The sequence below is a fragment of the Acomys russatus genome, chromosome 21 (assembly GCF_903995435.1).
Source record: "Acomys russatus chromosome 21, mAcoRus1.1, whole genome shotgun sequence".
Taxonomy (NCBI): domain Eukaryota; kingdom Metazoa; phylum Chordata; class Mammalia; order Rodentia; family Muridae; genus Acomys; species Acomys russatus.
The window spans coordinates 56684584-56699547 of NC_067157.1; the positions used below are offsets into that span (position 1 = coordinate 56684584).

At 50.9% G+C, this 14964-nt stretch overlaps 1 protein-coding gene across 3 annotated transcripts; it reads right to left on the bottom strand.

The window, feature by feature from the left end:
• Window positions 1–827: 827 nt before the first annotated feature.
• On the bottom strand, window positions 828–8758 carry Tbxt (T-box transcription factor T). 3 transcript variants are annotated; one of them, XM_051164568.1, is made up of 8 exons: window positions 8553–8758; window positions 7829–8093; window positions 7014–7148; window positions 6145–6206; window positions 5975–6036; window positions 4377–4550; window positions 3156–3285; window positions 828–1098 (listed from the first exon to the last, which is right to left on the bottom strand). In XM_051164568.1, the coding sequence occupies exons 1-8, from the start codon at window positions 8756–8758 to the stop codon at window positions 828–830; spliced, it is 1305 nt and encodes a 434-aa protein (XP_051020525.1). The 3 variants fall into 3 exon arrangements, with proteins under 3 accessions (XP_051020525.1, XP_051020524.1, XP_051020526.1); XM_051164567.1 differs by having other exon boundaries at window positions 4377–4553; XM_051164569.1 differs by lacking the exon at window positions 4377–4550.
• Between the last annotated feature and the right edge of the window lie 6206 nt (window positions 8759–14964).

The following is a 14964-nucleotide window of genomic DNA, read 5'->3' on the forward strand; positions in this document are numbered from 1 at the left end:
GAGCCACCAGCAGACAGGTTCCTATGGCAACTACACTTAGCATTAATAAACTTTATCAACTCATTTGATGACTTCCCTTGTGTCAGGTGGCTGGCCTGTATTTTTACGACATTAGAATGTTTCAATTCTGCCATGCACATTCATCTATGATTCAATATTATTTAAACTTAACATCATTTCACTTTTTTTTTAAGCTGTTAAGATTGCATAGGTACGCAAAATGCATACCTTCCCCATTTTGTTCGTAGCAGACGCAAATGCACCTTGGGGAGAACGCCTTTCCCAGAAAGAGACCCGAACACAGGACCTGCAAGGACCACATGCTGCACACTGTCTTTATTGTACAGGAAGCGCTTCCTGCGGATTGTCTTTGGCTACCTTGTCAACAGCAAAGTATCACACAGTTGACTTTGCAACGCAAAAAAAGGCTACATGTGCTTAAAGCAGATATCCTCCAGAGGGCAGAGCAGTGTCCAGTTCAGCTATAATCCTCTGGCTATGGGTTTTTTTCTCTGTCCTCAAAGTTAACTACTCTAAAGGGGCATTAGAAGTATGTGCCTTGTGTCTTAATAAAGTAGGACCAGGGGTGGGAGAATTCCAGTATCTCAAAGTCACCTGTATGTTGTAGAAGAGACTGATACAATGTGTCGGACCCTAGCAAAGGACTCTGACTGCCAATCAGGACTCTGGGCCATGGCCTCAACTCTGTCCCTGGCTTCCCATGTACGATGCACACTACTATGGCAGGTTGCCGTGTTGTGCCTGGTAGAAGATTCAGTCAAGGCTGGCTGCCACCGCGAGTCTTAGCGCATGGAGTAGAGTTCCATTCACATGGAGGGAGGTGACACCGGCGTCCACGAGGCTATGAGGAGACTTTGGGCCGTGTCGTACTGGCTGTCAGAAATGTCTGTGACTGTAGCAGCCCCTTCATACATCGGGGAGCCAGAGGACGTGGAGGCTGAGACGGTGTGCGTCAGGGGCGCGTAGTGTGCAGGGGAGCCTCGAAAGAACTGGGCTCCTAGCCCATTGGTCACCCCAGTTGTCTGGGAGCCTGGGGTGATGGTGCCATTGCTCACAGACCATAAGCTGGGATACTGGCTGAAATGAGGAGAACAGATGTCAGGGGTTTGGAAAGAGGCTCTACATGGGGAGGGGGAGGGGGAGAGGACAAGTACTCAGAACTTTGTTGGCAATAATTGCATCACATGGCTTTGCAGACCAGTTTTTCTGCTACTACCACATGTATAGAAGTTACTATCTTAAGAAACAACAAACAGGAAGTAGACCCAAAGCAAGGTGTCCTGCCAAGAGGAGCTCTGGGCACTAACTCTGTGCTCACTGACATACAGAATCTGCCCTGAGCACCAAGGCTTGGCACAATGTGACCCCAAGCCTGGCACAGCAATCCTCGCATCCACGGAAGAAAGCACCCCTCCAAAGTAATGTTGAGGTTACGGGTTAGGAACCTAATTTTGAGGGTTGCTGGCCCAGGCTCATCCAGGGGACAGGGGTTAGCAGTGGCAACAAGGGACAGCAAGCAGGAGCTTGCCCCATGACTGTTCTTCAGGCTGTCCTGGCCTATGAAATAAGGGTGCTGAAATGAGCATTAAACCTTCTGGCCTGAGCCCTAGAATCCATTAAACTATGCTAAAATTTTCTTGGGGGAAAACCTTCCTTAGAGTTCTTCCATAAACATGTGACGTGATCCAACATAAGACTATTATTAACACGCCATCCCCTATGCCTGCCGCAAAGGCATTTGTACTTGAGAGTAAGCTCGGGTAAACTAAGGTGGATTCGTGGCCAGCACTCGGCTTCCCGCAGGTCATCTGGTTTCTTAAGCAATGTCCTCAGGCCCATTGACAAGTTTGCCCTCTCAGGTGCATTTGCCTTAAGAACAGATTGTAAGGGAATTTAGTAACACCTGCCTATAAGCCCAACAACTCAGGAAGCTGAGGCAGGAGAATCAAGACCTTGAGCTCTGGAGCTTGTAGTGAGTTCAAAGCCAGCTGGAACCCCTACATTAAAATTAAAAAAAAAAAAAAAAAAGCAAAACTCTAGACACCTGGGCGGTGGTGGCGCACGCCTTTAATCCCAGCACTCGGGAGGCAGAGGCAGGTGGATCTGTGAGTCCAAGGCCAGCCTGGTCTACAGAGAGAGTTCCAGGACAGCCAGGGCCACACAGAGAAACCCTGTCTCAAAACAAAAGGAAACAACTAAATTCTCATTAGTAAAGAGCTGTCTCCTAAACTAAAACCAATAGGACTTAAATAACAGCTTGATGTTCTAGACCTGTGGGTTGCATATCAAATATCCCACATGTCAGGTATTTATATTACAATTCACAACAGTAGCAAAATCACAGTTATGAAGTAGCAACAAAGTAATTTTATGGTTGGGGATCACCACAACAGTAAGGAACTGTACTAAATGGTCACAGCATTAGGAAAGTTGAGAGCCACTGGTTTAGCCCTTTGAGGCCAAGGATACTTGACGGCAACCTCACTCCCGTGTGACCTAACAGCTCATCATCACCATGCTGTCCCAGCATCGACATCTTGGGGTCCCTTTGCTCGCTGGAGAATGTGCACTGGCATCCAGCTTTGCTGTCCTTTGCTGTTAGGTCAGTACTATAAAGGATTAAGAAGCCAGAGGGGACTGTATCACCACCAGCCTTGCTGAGTGTGGTTAAGCTTTCCTATTACATAACTTGCTGGTCAGTCAAACAGGCTCCATCCTTAACCTGGTTCACATCACAATACTAAGGACTCCTACTCCTCTGTCCACAGAAAATGCAAGACATGAACACTCCTGGCTGAATGAAGGTTCTGCAATGTCACTCTGAACCACAGGACCCCTTCAGCCTGAGACAGACTGAAGCTGAGATAGTATCCTTTTACATATGGGGAAACAGAGGCTCAAATGAATTAGAGGACTGTCCATCACAGCACAGGTCAAGAGCCGAGGAAGGCTGAAACGTATTAGCATCATGGGACCAGTCCCTGGTCCCATGCAGTCTAGTTTAATTATGAACACAAACCCTACAGAGGTGGGATACACAGGTGGGTAGAATAAGGGGGTAAGTGAATAGAAATTGAACCAGCAGAGACCACAGGTGGGCTCGCCTCACTCCCCATACATACATACATACATACCCAGAGGCAGTAGGCGGGCTGCTGTTATGACCCATGGGCAGCATACTGGTGTGGGCAGGTACGCCAAGGCTAGACCAGTTGTCATGGGACTGCAGCATGGACAAGCAGGCAGATGAGTTGTCACCGTAGGCTGAGGGGTGTAGAAAGGAGAGTTAGCCAACAGGTCTTCTGAAAGGAATAAAATGCAACAAGGATACTAATGACACCGGAAACAAAGACTGCGTGGCTGGCTGTGTGGCAGCTGCTTTTAGAGGCACAGAGTAGCCACTACCACTGAGGAAGTCAGCAGGGCACTACTTACTGTCAGAATTAATAATTCAAAAACATATCCGAGTTAACCTAAGGTAGGGGATGTCCTACAGACACTGGTATTACTTATCTCTTTATTTTTGTGATATCTATCTAACTATTCATTTGTTATTTTGTGGCATTAGGGGTCAGATTCGAAGCCTCTCAAATGCAAGGCAAGTAGGTGCTGACCCACTGGGTGACAACGCCCTAGACTAGAATACTTAATTAAAAAAAAAAAAAAAAGCCACTTTAGCTCACCTCTTCCATAAAGGCCATCCCATAAGGGTGGGCTAGGCTATGGAAACCATGGCCTCACCAAATTAAAAATATGATCTCCCACAGAGCATGGTGGTGCACGCCTATAATCCCAGCACTGAGAGGTAGAGGCAGGTAGATCCATGTGAGTTCGAGGCTAGCCTAGTCTATAAAGCAAGTCCAAGACAGCCAGGGCTGCACAGAGAAAGCCTGTCTTGAAAGGAAAAAAAAAAAAAAAACCGCTCCACACCTCAGAGCCTCATCTCTGGTTGAACAGGCCTCAGGAGCTGCTGCCTTTCATTCCGAATCACCAGTAATTGCCTAATTGTTTTATGGTGCTCTTGAGCCATTTTCCCCTCCCTTTGGAGCTGAGGAAGATCTGTCTGAGCAGACTAGTGTGAGAATCTGCCAGAGGTCTCTGGCTGTCCTGGGACTGAAATCAGAGAAATAAGTCAGGTTGTCTAAAGGCCCACACTCCCACTTCGGAGAGGTTCATGGACCATCTAAAACTATAGCTCCATTCTGGGGTTCAAACTATGGCTCCATGGAAAGGCCCAGAAAGGCCTCTGGTTAAACCACCACCTTGACCAAGTCTCTTCAGCAGCCACTAGGAGCTGGGTTCCATATCTTGCACCCCATAGCCCAACCACCATCACCCCCAGCCCATGAACCTACTTGGAGAGTTGTTTCGCTGAGCATACGGGCTGGGATAGGGTGACGACCGGTGGTTCCTCAGAGCTGGGTACCTCTCACAGCCATGCGTGGAGGCGAGAGAGAGCGAGCCTCCAAACTGAGGATGGGAGCTGGCAGGTTGACAAAGGGTGCCAGCACCAGGAACAAGCCACCCCCCTGCTGTGAGAAAAGTATGCTGGGTAACTGACCCTTGCATGAGACTCAGGACCGTCCCTGGCTCTAACCCCCCGCGACTCTGGAATCAAAAGAGTACAATGTCCACCTTCAGTGCAACCTAATCTCAAAGTGTCCACACTATAAACCTGGGATGCCCAGCACACTTGAGTGGGCTCAGCTGAGTCCACAGCCCTGAATTATAGCATTAGACCTGGGACCGCCACCAGCCTTCAGGGAGCTTCTGTTCTGCAGCCAGGTGGCTTTCTATCAGGTGAGCAGGAATAACATGGTAAACAAATGTAGTGTGAAGATAAGGAACACAGTGGGCCACATGAAGGACCCAGACTGCTCAGGGCTGCTTCTTCTCCACTGATGAGGCCAGTATGGATGCTCCTGCCTCAGAAATAGCTGGTAGAGACACTTCCTATTTGGTCCCTTCTGTTTTGACTCCCCAGGGCCTCCCGACATTCTTACCACTCCTCCTAGACAGATCTAGCCCCTGAAACTAATTTTTTTCTCCTACTTTTTAGAAAGGGTTTTTGGTTGGTTTTTTTTGTTTGTTTGTTTGTTTTGTTTTTTGTTTTTTGTGATAAGCTAAAGGGGCCTTCCATGAGACAATAACTACTGTGCTTCCAACCAAGACGGTTCTTCAGACAAGACTTGAGAAACAGTGTGTCCACACCGCCCTGCGTGGCCCCATCACAACAGTCCATCTCTTGCCCACTTCTTGCTGGTCTGCACTAAGTGACTTCCCATGAGCCACAGTAGGGGACCCGTTTGTTAAATTCATTTGTCAAACTTGTTTAGAAGATGGTGTTAAAATAGCAGTTTGGAATAGCTGGTCCTAGTTTAAGGACAGAGTGGGCTAGGATGGCCTGGCAGCCATTCAAGTAGCCTACAAGACCCTTCTACCCTCAGCAGTGACTTCCTCAGTATTTGCAGGTCCCTCCTTGAGAACAGGAGTGAGGCCAGGCCTTTCCTCTCCCTAAATGAGCCTGCATGGATCTGTACCCTCACTCTGGCTAGGAGAACTCACTCCTAATGGAGTTTTAAAAGAAGTAGCCACCTTACAAGGCACCGAAATCATGAGCCAAGAAGACTGAGCACAAAGGGTGCTCATATCTGCCTCTACAGACAGCTGTTCAGTTTTCATCCACTAACAAAAGTGGAAGCCCATCTCCAAGGAGAAGGGATGAGGCCAATGTTCCTCATACCCAAGTCCAAACTCCCAGGAGTCCCCTCCACCCCTGGCTGCTGCAGGACAAAACAAACAAACCAAGAGCTCTTTTGGCCCCCGCCAGTGTCCAAAGCCCAGGATAGTTAGGCAGCTGCCAAAGCACAAGGCAACCCCCACTATTCCCAGAAGCCCAAAGCTTCCCAATGGGCCAGAGGGACGCAGAGAATGAGGGTGCAACAAACCGTACATTGGGAACAGCCTGGCTGCTGGCAGTCCCCAGGTTCTTCCATTGCATCTTTGTGGTCGTTTCTGCCAAAAAGTATTCAGAATGGTCAAAAAGAGAAGGGCCTGGAGACAGTGGGCAGCCTTCTTTCTACACAGTCCTTTGCCTCAGGCATGACGTTAGAATTCTCTCACCTTTCTTTGGCATCAAGGAAGGCTTTAGCAAACGGGTTGTATTTAATTTTAAGGGCTGTGATCTGAAAAATAAGAAAGAGTATTTACTAGCACAGTGCTAGCTACCAGAGGATTAGATGGGAGGAAACTGAGATGTATCATAAGCCTATCAGCCCAGAGATCAGGATGCTGAGGCAGGAGGACAGCTGTGAATTTAAGGATAGCCAGGAGCACACAGCAAGACCCTGTATCAGATGGGGGTGGGGTGGGGTGGTAGAGGGGTCTTGCCAAAGACAGAAAAAAGAAATTGAGAAAGAACAGAACCAAGTTAAAATATTCAAATTGAATCAGTCTTTTCTTTGTTTTTCTATCTGAATCTGAAAGCACTGAGCAGTTGCAAAGAAAAACAATTTCTGAGTGAAATTCCCAATAGATTAAGTCTATGCTATGTCTGTAAACCACAGCATTCTGACATAGTGTGGGGCTCTTAAGGAGTTTGTATGTGAGAGAGAGATTATGAACTGGAATTAAGGCCCCCTGACTGCCTTTGCCAAGCCTTCACACTGCTGAGGTCAGGGACTGCCTCCCTACCCTATCCAGGAGATTTAAAAAGCACGAGGTTGTGGTTGGTGACTCTTTCAAGCATGTTGTAGATGTTTATTATTTTAGGTCATTTTTGGACACAAACAGCAAAATGCTTGAAAGAGTATTTTAAACTTTTCCCTCTTAGCCACAGAAGTGGTAAGTCTGAAGGAAAACTCATTGCTCTATATTCAGCACAGTGACTTTACCTCCCCCTCCCCAGCCTATGCGTGGGAGGGCACACTGAGAGGACCCCCTACCCCCCCATCCACCCCATCCCACCCCGCTACCCCCCCCCCAAGCCTCACCTCCTCATTCTGGTAGGCAGTCACAGCTATGAACTGGGTCTCTGGAAAGCAGTGGCTGGTGATCATGCGTTGTGGGCCCCCAACTCTCACAATGTGAATCCGAGGCTCATATTTATGCAAGGAGTTCAACATGATCTGCAGGAGGTTAAGAGGCAAAGATGGAGAGCTGAGCCTGCCTTCATAACCACAGCATCCGCGGGAACTGCTCTGTGAGAAAAGGACGGAGCTACAGAAAGTCTCCCAAGAAACTGCCTGCAGTATGGAGGGCATGGGTAGCATTTGTCAGCCTTGTATACAGCTGCTCCCTACAACTGGTCTGGAACTGGGACATGGGGTGCTGTGCACCATTAAGCCCTGTCAGAGTAAGGCCACAGACAACTTTAGATGACTGGCTTGATAGCAACTTGGAGTGAGCTTTCTAGGAAGAGACCCCAGTTAAAGCCCTTTGAGAAGTATGCAATGTGCCCGCTCGTGCAGACTTCCAGCCTTGACCCCAACCTGACTGAGAATTCATAACCAAAGCTCACCTAAGGCGAGCAGTTTCCCAAGCGCCTGCACCAAGCCTTCAGCGGTGACTGAGGACTCCCAGCTCCCTCCTCCAGACCTTGGTGTGACCCTTATCAGCTTAATATAAACAGTACTTAAGATTTAATTGGGGACGACTGTAGTGGCTTCTGCGGGGGCTGACAGAGGCTAAAGAAGTCGAGAGGAAGGCCTCTGCCCTCCGGACTGGGGCGCAGCTGCTGACTCCTGCACACACACACACACACACACACACACACACACACACACACACACACACACACACACCTTACCTGCCCACCTCCGTTGAGCTTGTTGGTGAGTTTGACTTTGCTGAAAGATACTGGTGCCTTCATCCAGTGGGCTCCGAAGTTGGGCGAGTCTGGGTGGATGTAGACGCAGCTGGGCGCCTGAGGCTCTGGCTTGCCCCCAGGTACCCACTCTCCGTTTACGTACTTCCAGCGGTGGTTGTCAGCCGCCACGAAGTCCAGCAGAAAGGAGTACATGGCATTGGGATCCAAACCGGACACATTCACCTTCAGCACCGGGAACATCCTCCTGGAAAAGGCAGGGCACGGCAGGAGGACCCATCCGTCGGAGAGAGAGGAAGCCTGGCCCAAAGTGTTTCTTACCAGCCAAAGAGGAGGCCCTGCAACCAACCTTTCTCAAACGCTTCTTTGCCTGAGCTTCCTCCGTCTGGAACCAAATCATCTCCCTACTAAACCCACGGTCTCTTGAGATAGTCGAGGGGGAAACCTGGCCAAGGGCTTTCGGCACCGTCGCAGGCAAACCTGGCCACACCAGTGTCACCTAGGAACCCTAGAGTTCGAATACCTTCTCCCCAGGTCTCATCGGGCAAAGTTGCAGGGAAAGGAGGAAAGGAGGGTTAAGAATTCTCTGGGGACTGTTAACAGCGCCGCGGGAAGAAACCAGAAGAGGACCCCTTGGGAAGAAAAGGTGCTCCACCCCAGGGGCACTCCCCAGGCCCTAGGCTGCAGGGTAGCAGCACGCACCTACCTGCCGTTCTTGGTCACAATCATCTCGTTAGTTAGCTCCTTGAAGCGTAGCCACAGCTCGCTCTCCTCCAGGCCCACTCGCAGTTCGCGTTCGGTGGGGTCACCCTTCTCGCTCCCCGCCTGCAGCTCGCTCTCCACGGCGCTGAGCAGGTGGTCCACTCGGTATTGCAGGCTCTTCCCTGCGCTCTCTGTGCCCGGGGAGCTCATCCTCCCCCCACCCTCTCCACCGCCCCGAGTCTTGACTCCCTACTAACAGCCACCCTCACTTCTCTGGCCACTGCTTTTCCAAGAAAACGGGTCACTCGGCGGAGCCCAAAGACCGCACCTGGGTCCCAGCACATTCGCCAAAGGGGGACCAGGACCAGGATGTGGGGGGAAAGGGGCGGGGAGAGGGATAGAGGAGAGAGGCTGGGGAGCCGTGGTTCCACTTGAACTCCCGTAAGACGCTACAAGAGTAAGTCTCTGGGGGAGAGAAAATGGGTCCCCTCCCCATAAATACAGCCGAGGTGGCCTCGCAGGGGGCGCGGCGGATTGGGCGGGACACCCTTTGAAGTACCGAGTCTCTGCCCATTGGCGGTGCGCGGCCATATCAGACTGGCCGGGCGTGCCGGAGGCTGGGGGCCAACAATGGGCTCCTGCGCGAGCTTCCTGTAAGGAAAGCGTCCAGGACAGTCCCGACACCCCCGCCCTCCCCCAAATGTTTGCACCTCCATCAAAGCGGCGGGGCGGATCCTGGGGGGGGGGGGAAGGAGCGGGGCCGCAGCACCCAGGCCCGCCGATCCCTGAGCAAACTGCTCAACTCTTCACTCCCACCGTCACTCCGCGCTCTCCAAGCGCTCCCCGGCGGCTTGTGCCGCTGTACCTCGCGGACTGTCCACGCTGCGCGCACCTGAGAGGGACTACGGAGGATCGGCGTCTCTCTGGTCTCCCTAACCTGTCCGAAGCCTTAGTCTCCCGAGGTGCAACAGTTTCGGGACATGTCCCGTGGACTGCCACTAACTCCCATCTCGGCGTCCAGGTTTCCCACGACCATCACCTGCGTGGAGAGGGAAGCTCAAAGCGGATCTATCCAGAGAGGGAAACAGACGAGCAGATAGTGACCCTAGTAGAAAGTGTCCTCGCGTCCCACATAAAAGTTGGACTTTGGTGGCAGTGGCTGCGCCTGCACGGAGTGTGGCCAGGGGGTTCCCGGCCTCTTTGCTCCCGGGATTGTTGGAACGCACGCTGGGTGCGTTTCCTCACCCGCCTCACCAAGCGGTGTGGGCAGCAGTTGGTTTATTACCTCTCTCGGTGAGAACCTCTGCCGGAGAGCGAGGGGAAGGTGACAAAGAGCAGGAAATAGTTCAATGGGGTCTCTTTAAACAATGACATTCCTCTAAAACGGGAGCCCAGGAAGCGGGAAGGAGGCCAGAGCTCGAGACCAGCTCTTTAATGAGGGCCTGGGTTCCAGCCTCTGTTTCCCTGGTTTCCACCCGCGCATCCATTCCGGAAGCTTATCGGAAGAGGCCCCTGCTTCAGGTGGGACTCTCACTTCTGAGAGCCTCCCTGGGAAGTCTTTGGGGTTGGAGTTGTCTGTCCATGGAGCAAGCCAGGCCCCGGCTCCGGATTCTACCTGCCCACTACTTCTGGGAGAGAGGGTTTTCTGGAGCCAAGCACGGGGGAAGGTTCTCCGGAGTGGGACGGGGACGTGTCCTGGACTGCTTTCCTCCGCCCTTTTCCAACCGGCTATTGGGTTTCTCGTTTGCTCTTTTGTAGTCTAGGATATAAAGAAGTCTGGGGCTGACCTGAGGGGGACGCTTCCTTCTGCAGAGACACCAAAAGGCCCTCATTTGCGCCCAACCCCAATCCTCCTGCAACGCCCACCAGCCTGCTTGTGTTGTGGGTTTACAGGAGCATGTCCAAGAGATTCCAACTTTTCTCCCTCGGAGACATTTAGGCCTGAAACTCCGTGGCATTTGAAATAAAGGGTCTATGTGGAGGGGCTATGGAGACCTAGGGACAGTGGGTCCGAAAGTGGCTGAAGGTGTCTAATCTACGCTGGCGGTGGCGTGAGGGCGGAGCTGGACCTAGGAATGCGGTTGCTCAAGGATAGATTGTCTCCATTATCCAGGAAGATCCAGGACAGTTCTCCAAACAGGAGGACGCAAATAAATAATTCTACTTCTTATACCATTGGCAGTGAAATCCCCACACTCCACATCGCGTCAAAGAGTGGAGCTGCATGCCTGGCTTAGGGCTGGATGCAACTCCTCAGAGGCTTAGCTGGTTTGCCGCTACCCTCTTCTGTGGTTGATTTCTGATCTTTGTCCCCAGAAACTCGGCCACAGCCTTTTCAAAGAAGGCTGCGGTGCATGACAGTTTACAGCCAAATGCTTCCTCCAGGCCAGCTGTAAAGAATTCCCAGTTAATAACCTGCGCTTCCTTGGGAGAGGCGAGAGGCGTGGCCTTGGCACTACTCATGGCTTCTCTCTCAGGTTGGCCTGTCCTGGGGAAAACTCAACCATCCCAGAAAAAGCAGAGAGGCTTCATGCCTGGGCCTCTGCACCGTCAACCTTCCCACCAAGAACAAACAAAGGAAAAGGCCCAGGGACCATAAATGTATGCCCATGGCAATTCCCAGAGGGGCAGTTTCCCTAGTCTCACCCCTTCTCAGACAACAAAGCTCCCCTGTCCTTCCGAGCTGGTACCGGAAGAGAGGAACCATCCTAGGACCTGACCTCCCACTCAGGAGTCTTCTGTCTTCATAGAACAAGAAAACAAAACAAAACAAAATAAAAGCATTTCTTTTCTGATGCTGGGAATAATGCATATCTGCGGTGCAGAACACAGGTGCATGAGCCCTAATCTCCAGAGTAACAACCTAGCCCTTCTCCACTTCCTGTTTTCCCCAAGCTGACCAAGCAGACACAGCATCCCCAAATCCCAGGTTAGTGCAGAGACAGCTTCAGTGAAAACAATTCTGTTACCAAACGAAAGAAAAGGTGGCTCTGGTGAATGCTTTTAAAATGGCAGAGTTCTTAGACTGCTTAATATTGAGCTTTTTATTTATGTAAAAGGACATCAGGTTATTTTCCATGCTATTGTTTTATGGAAAATAATAAAAACTTTTTTTTTTTTTTTTTTTTTTTTTTTGTTTTTCAAGACAAGCTTTCTCGGTGTAGCCTTGGCTGTCCTGGATCACTTTGTAGACCAGGATGGCCTCGAACTCACCATGATCCTCCTGCCTCAGCCTCTCGAGTACTGGGATTAAAGGCGCTGGCACCACGCTCAAGAATAAAAGCTTTCAAGAATAAAAACTTTTAAAATGAGCCAGCGGGGCTCCTCTGTCACCAGGCTCTTGAGGTTCAGAGCTGCAAGCAGCAGGGAGACTGGGGGAGGGGCAGCCAAAGATGGTCTCCTCAGGCCCCGTCCTGTCCTAGCTGTCTTCAAGAGCCATGAGCCAGTGTTCTGGACAGGAGTTGGCACAGTGAAAACAAATAAACCAGCAACATTTCCCCTAAACCTCCCTGCTCTTCCAATCCACGGCTAAGAAGGGGAATCTGTGGCCGCTGGTTGGGTACCTTCTGGGTACCTGGAGTGTCTTCATCCTCCACACCTCAGCTTCCCACTCGTCTCTTCAGGAGTAGGTCATGGAAAGCTCTCATGCCTCACTCTTGTCTTCTGTCATCATCCGCCTGGGAATGACAGACAGACGGACTGTTTTCTGTTGCTCCTGCTTCTCCCGGGAGCTGTTTCATCTCAGGTCCTCCTGCATGTATTGGCTGGTGTGTGAAGTGTTTGCACCACACCAGCCTGTCAATTTGTCTCTATGTCACTCCTGGGTTTTACAGCCTCCCATGCGGATTTTATTCCTCTGCAGTCCCTTTGAGTTCCTGGCAGTCCCAGCTCCCCCTGAAACTCAGCCATGCTACTTACCCCACCCTCTTCTTCGGCAGCCTTTTGCTCCCTCGGGCTGTGTGTTTCCTAGAGGCCACCAGGTTCTGCCTTACACTCCGGCCTGATAGGCCTGGTAACTATTTTCAGGTGACCAGTGTGGGTTCTTTCTTTTCAGTCTTGGGCTAGTTTCCTGCTCTCCCTGATTAAGACTTTTTCAGGGAATCCCATGCTATTTCTCCTTGCTCTGAGCAACCTGGGCTACATCAGAGATAAATGGATCTCTGCACAGACAACTCCACACGGATTCAGTTCCTCATCTCTCACCTCCCTGAACTCAGGGACAGCCATGGAACGCAGACCTCGCCATGTCCAGGAGCAGAGGCCACCTCCTTAGAACCCACCCACACATGGTGTTTTGACTACAACGCACACCCACTTGGCAGCCCTGCACTTTGTAAAGACTGGTGCCAGGGAACTGCAGGCATTTTTCCCTGTCTGTAACTGAGCCCGTAAGAGCAAGCTGAGTGTGCCTTCCCAGAGGAAGCGGAGCCGGGGGAGGCAGGCTCAGAATTACCCCAGAAATCATTAAAGGGGCTCAATCATTTAGGGAGTGGATGCATACAGGTCATTGTACTGGGGTTTTTCCCTTTGGGAAGCCCTGTTTGGCAAAGCCCAACCCTAGCAGAAGAGCCTGGGCAACGCAGGTGGAAGCACACTGGCCAGCTCTAAGTCTCCGATTCAGGAAAGACCTGGCATTACACCCAAACCTTAAGGGGACAGGAGCCACATGTCACCGCAGGCTCGGAATGTTTGCCTAGGAAAGCAGAGAGACAGGAGGGCATAGGAGGGTATGCTAAGCTCCCTTGAGACCCTGGGCCATGACTACAAGGCTTCTCTAGGTAGGTCCAGGGGCCACTGAACCCTTAATGTTTGGAGTAGGGTTTGGAACCTGTGGAGAACCCCAGTGCCTGAGAAAGCAGGGACCCCAAAGGAAAACACCAAACTGGGACAGAGCCAAATTTAAATGACAATAAAGACTCTCAGCAATGGGGAAAGAATCGTGAAGGGGAGGTCAGAGGTCAGAGCTGCAGGTATTTTTGACGAGACACTTGAAGAGGAAGCTGAGGGGGTGCACCCAAAGGAGGACTGTGGGAAGTTGGGTGCTTACCCAACTTCTTATACAGGGGAGGTTTGGTGGTCCTGGTAGGAGGAATTTGAAGTCCCACAAAATTCCCCCAAAGAAAAGAGCCCTGATTTTGAAGCTTTTTATAGCAATTATTTCCAGGGTTATTAGAGACAAAGATAGTAACTAGCAAGAATGATGAAGTTGTGAGACTATCCCAGGAGGGTGACCAGTGTGTGGGGGGAAGGGGCGGGACAAGAAACCCCGAAGGCAGTTTCCAGGAGGAGTAGGTGTGAGGGAGGAGGCTGTGCCCACCTGCTGACAGCTAGCCAGCAGGAAAGGCCCCCAGGGAGCTTCCATACAGGAAACAGGAGGGTTAAGATAGATCTTCCCACATATCAAGGGAAAGACAGATTTTTTTTTTTTAACAGAGAGGTGGTCTCTTAACACACTTCTGAGAACAGATTCAGAAACTGACTCCCGACACCAGACTCCCCCAAGCTGAATAGCCCAGAGAGGAAAGCCCACTTGGAAGTCAGAATTAAAGCTGGGGAGATGGTTCAGAGGTTAAGAACACTGCTTTTCCAGAGGTCCTGACTTCAACTCCCAGAAACCACATGGTGGCTCACAACCATCTATAGTGAGATCTGGTGCCCTCTTCTGGCCTGCAGGTGTACATGTAGTCAGAGCACTGTATACATATTAAGTAAATAAATCTTCAAACAAACAAGCCAGGTGTGGTAGTGCATGCCTTTAATCCCAGCATTTGGGAGGCAGAGGCAGGTGGATCACTGAGTTCGAGGCCAGCCTTGTCTACAAAGTGAGTCTAGGACAGCCAAGACTACACAGAGAAACCCTGTCTCGGAAAAATCAAAACCAACCAAACAAAAGAGGAAGTCAGAATTAGCACATTCTCTAGCTTCCAGACACCAGTCCCACCTCAGAATACAAAAACATCTATTGTGAGCCGGGCATGGTGGCACACGCCTTTAATCCCAGCATTTGGGAGGCAGAGGCAGGTGGATCACTGAGTTCGAGGCCAGCCTGGTCTACAAAGTGAGTCTAGGACAGCCAAGACTACATAGAGAAACCCTGTCTTGGAAAACAACAACAACAACAACAACAATAAAACATCTACTGTATGCAGGGAACCGTGTACACATCATCTGGAGGACCGACACCCCCCACCTCCACCCCCAAGTTACATTATATAAATGCAGGTTTGTTGGGAGCAACTGGGGGCAGGGGAAGGTGCATGCACAGAGAGAGAAGTGAGAGGGGGGAACCAAAATGTCTGGATTATATAATTAAGAGCCTCTGGGAGAGGGGAAGCCCCAGCCCTGGGCTAGGGAGTCAGGGAAGAGGGCAGGGTATGCCAGCCACGCCCTGCAGCAGGTAGGGCCCTAACAACCCC

Bases quoted from the DNA above. Each gene is read 5' to 3' on its own strand.
- Tbxt (XM_051164567.1), bottom strand. From the start codon at position 8,758: ATGAGCTCCCCGGGCACAGAGAGCGCAGGGAAGAGCCTGCAATACCGA. The intron at 6,037-6,144 runs GTGAGAGAATTC...ACTTTTTGGCAG, and splicing joins TTCCTTGATGCCAAAGAAAG to AAACGACCACAAAGATGCAA. The intron at 3,286-4,376 runs GTAGGTTCATGG...TACACCCCTCAG, and splicing joins TCAGCGAAACAACTCTCCAA to CCTACGGTGACAACTCATCT.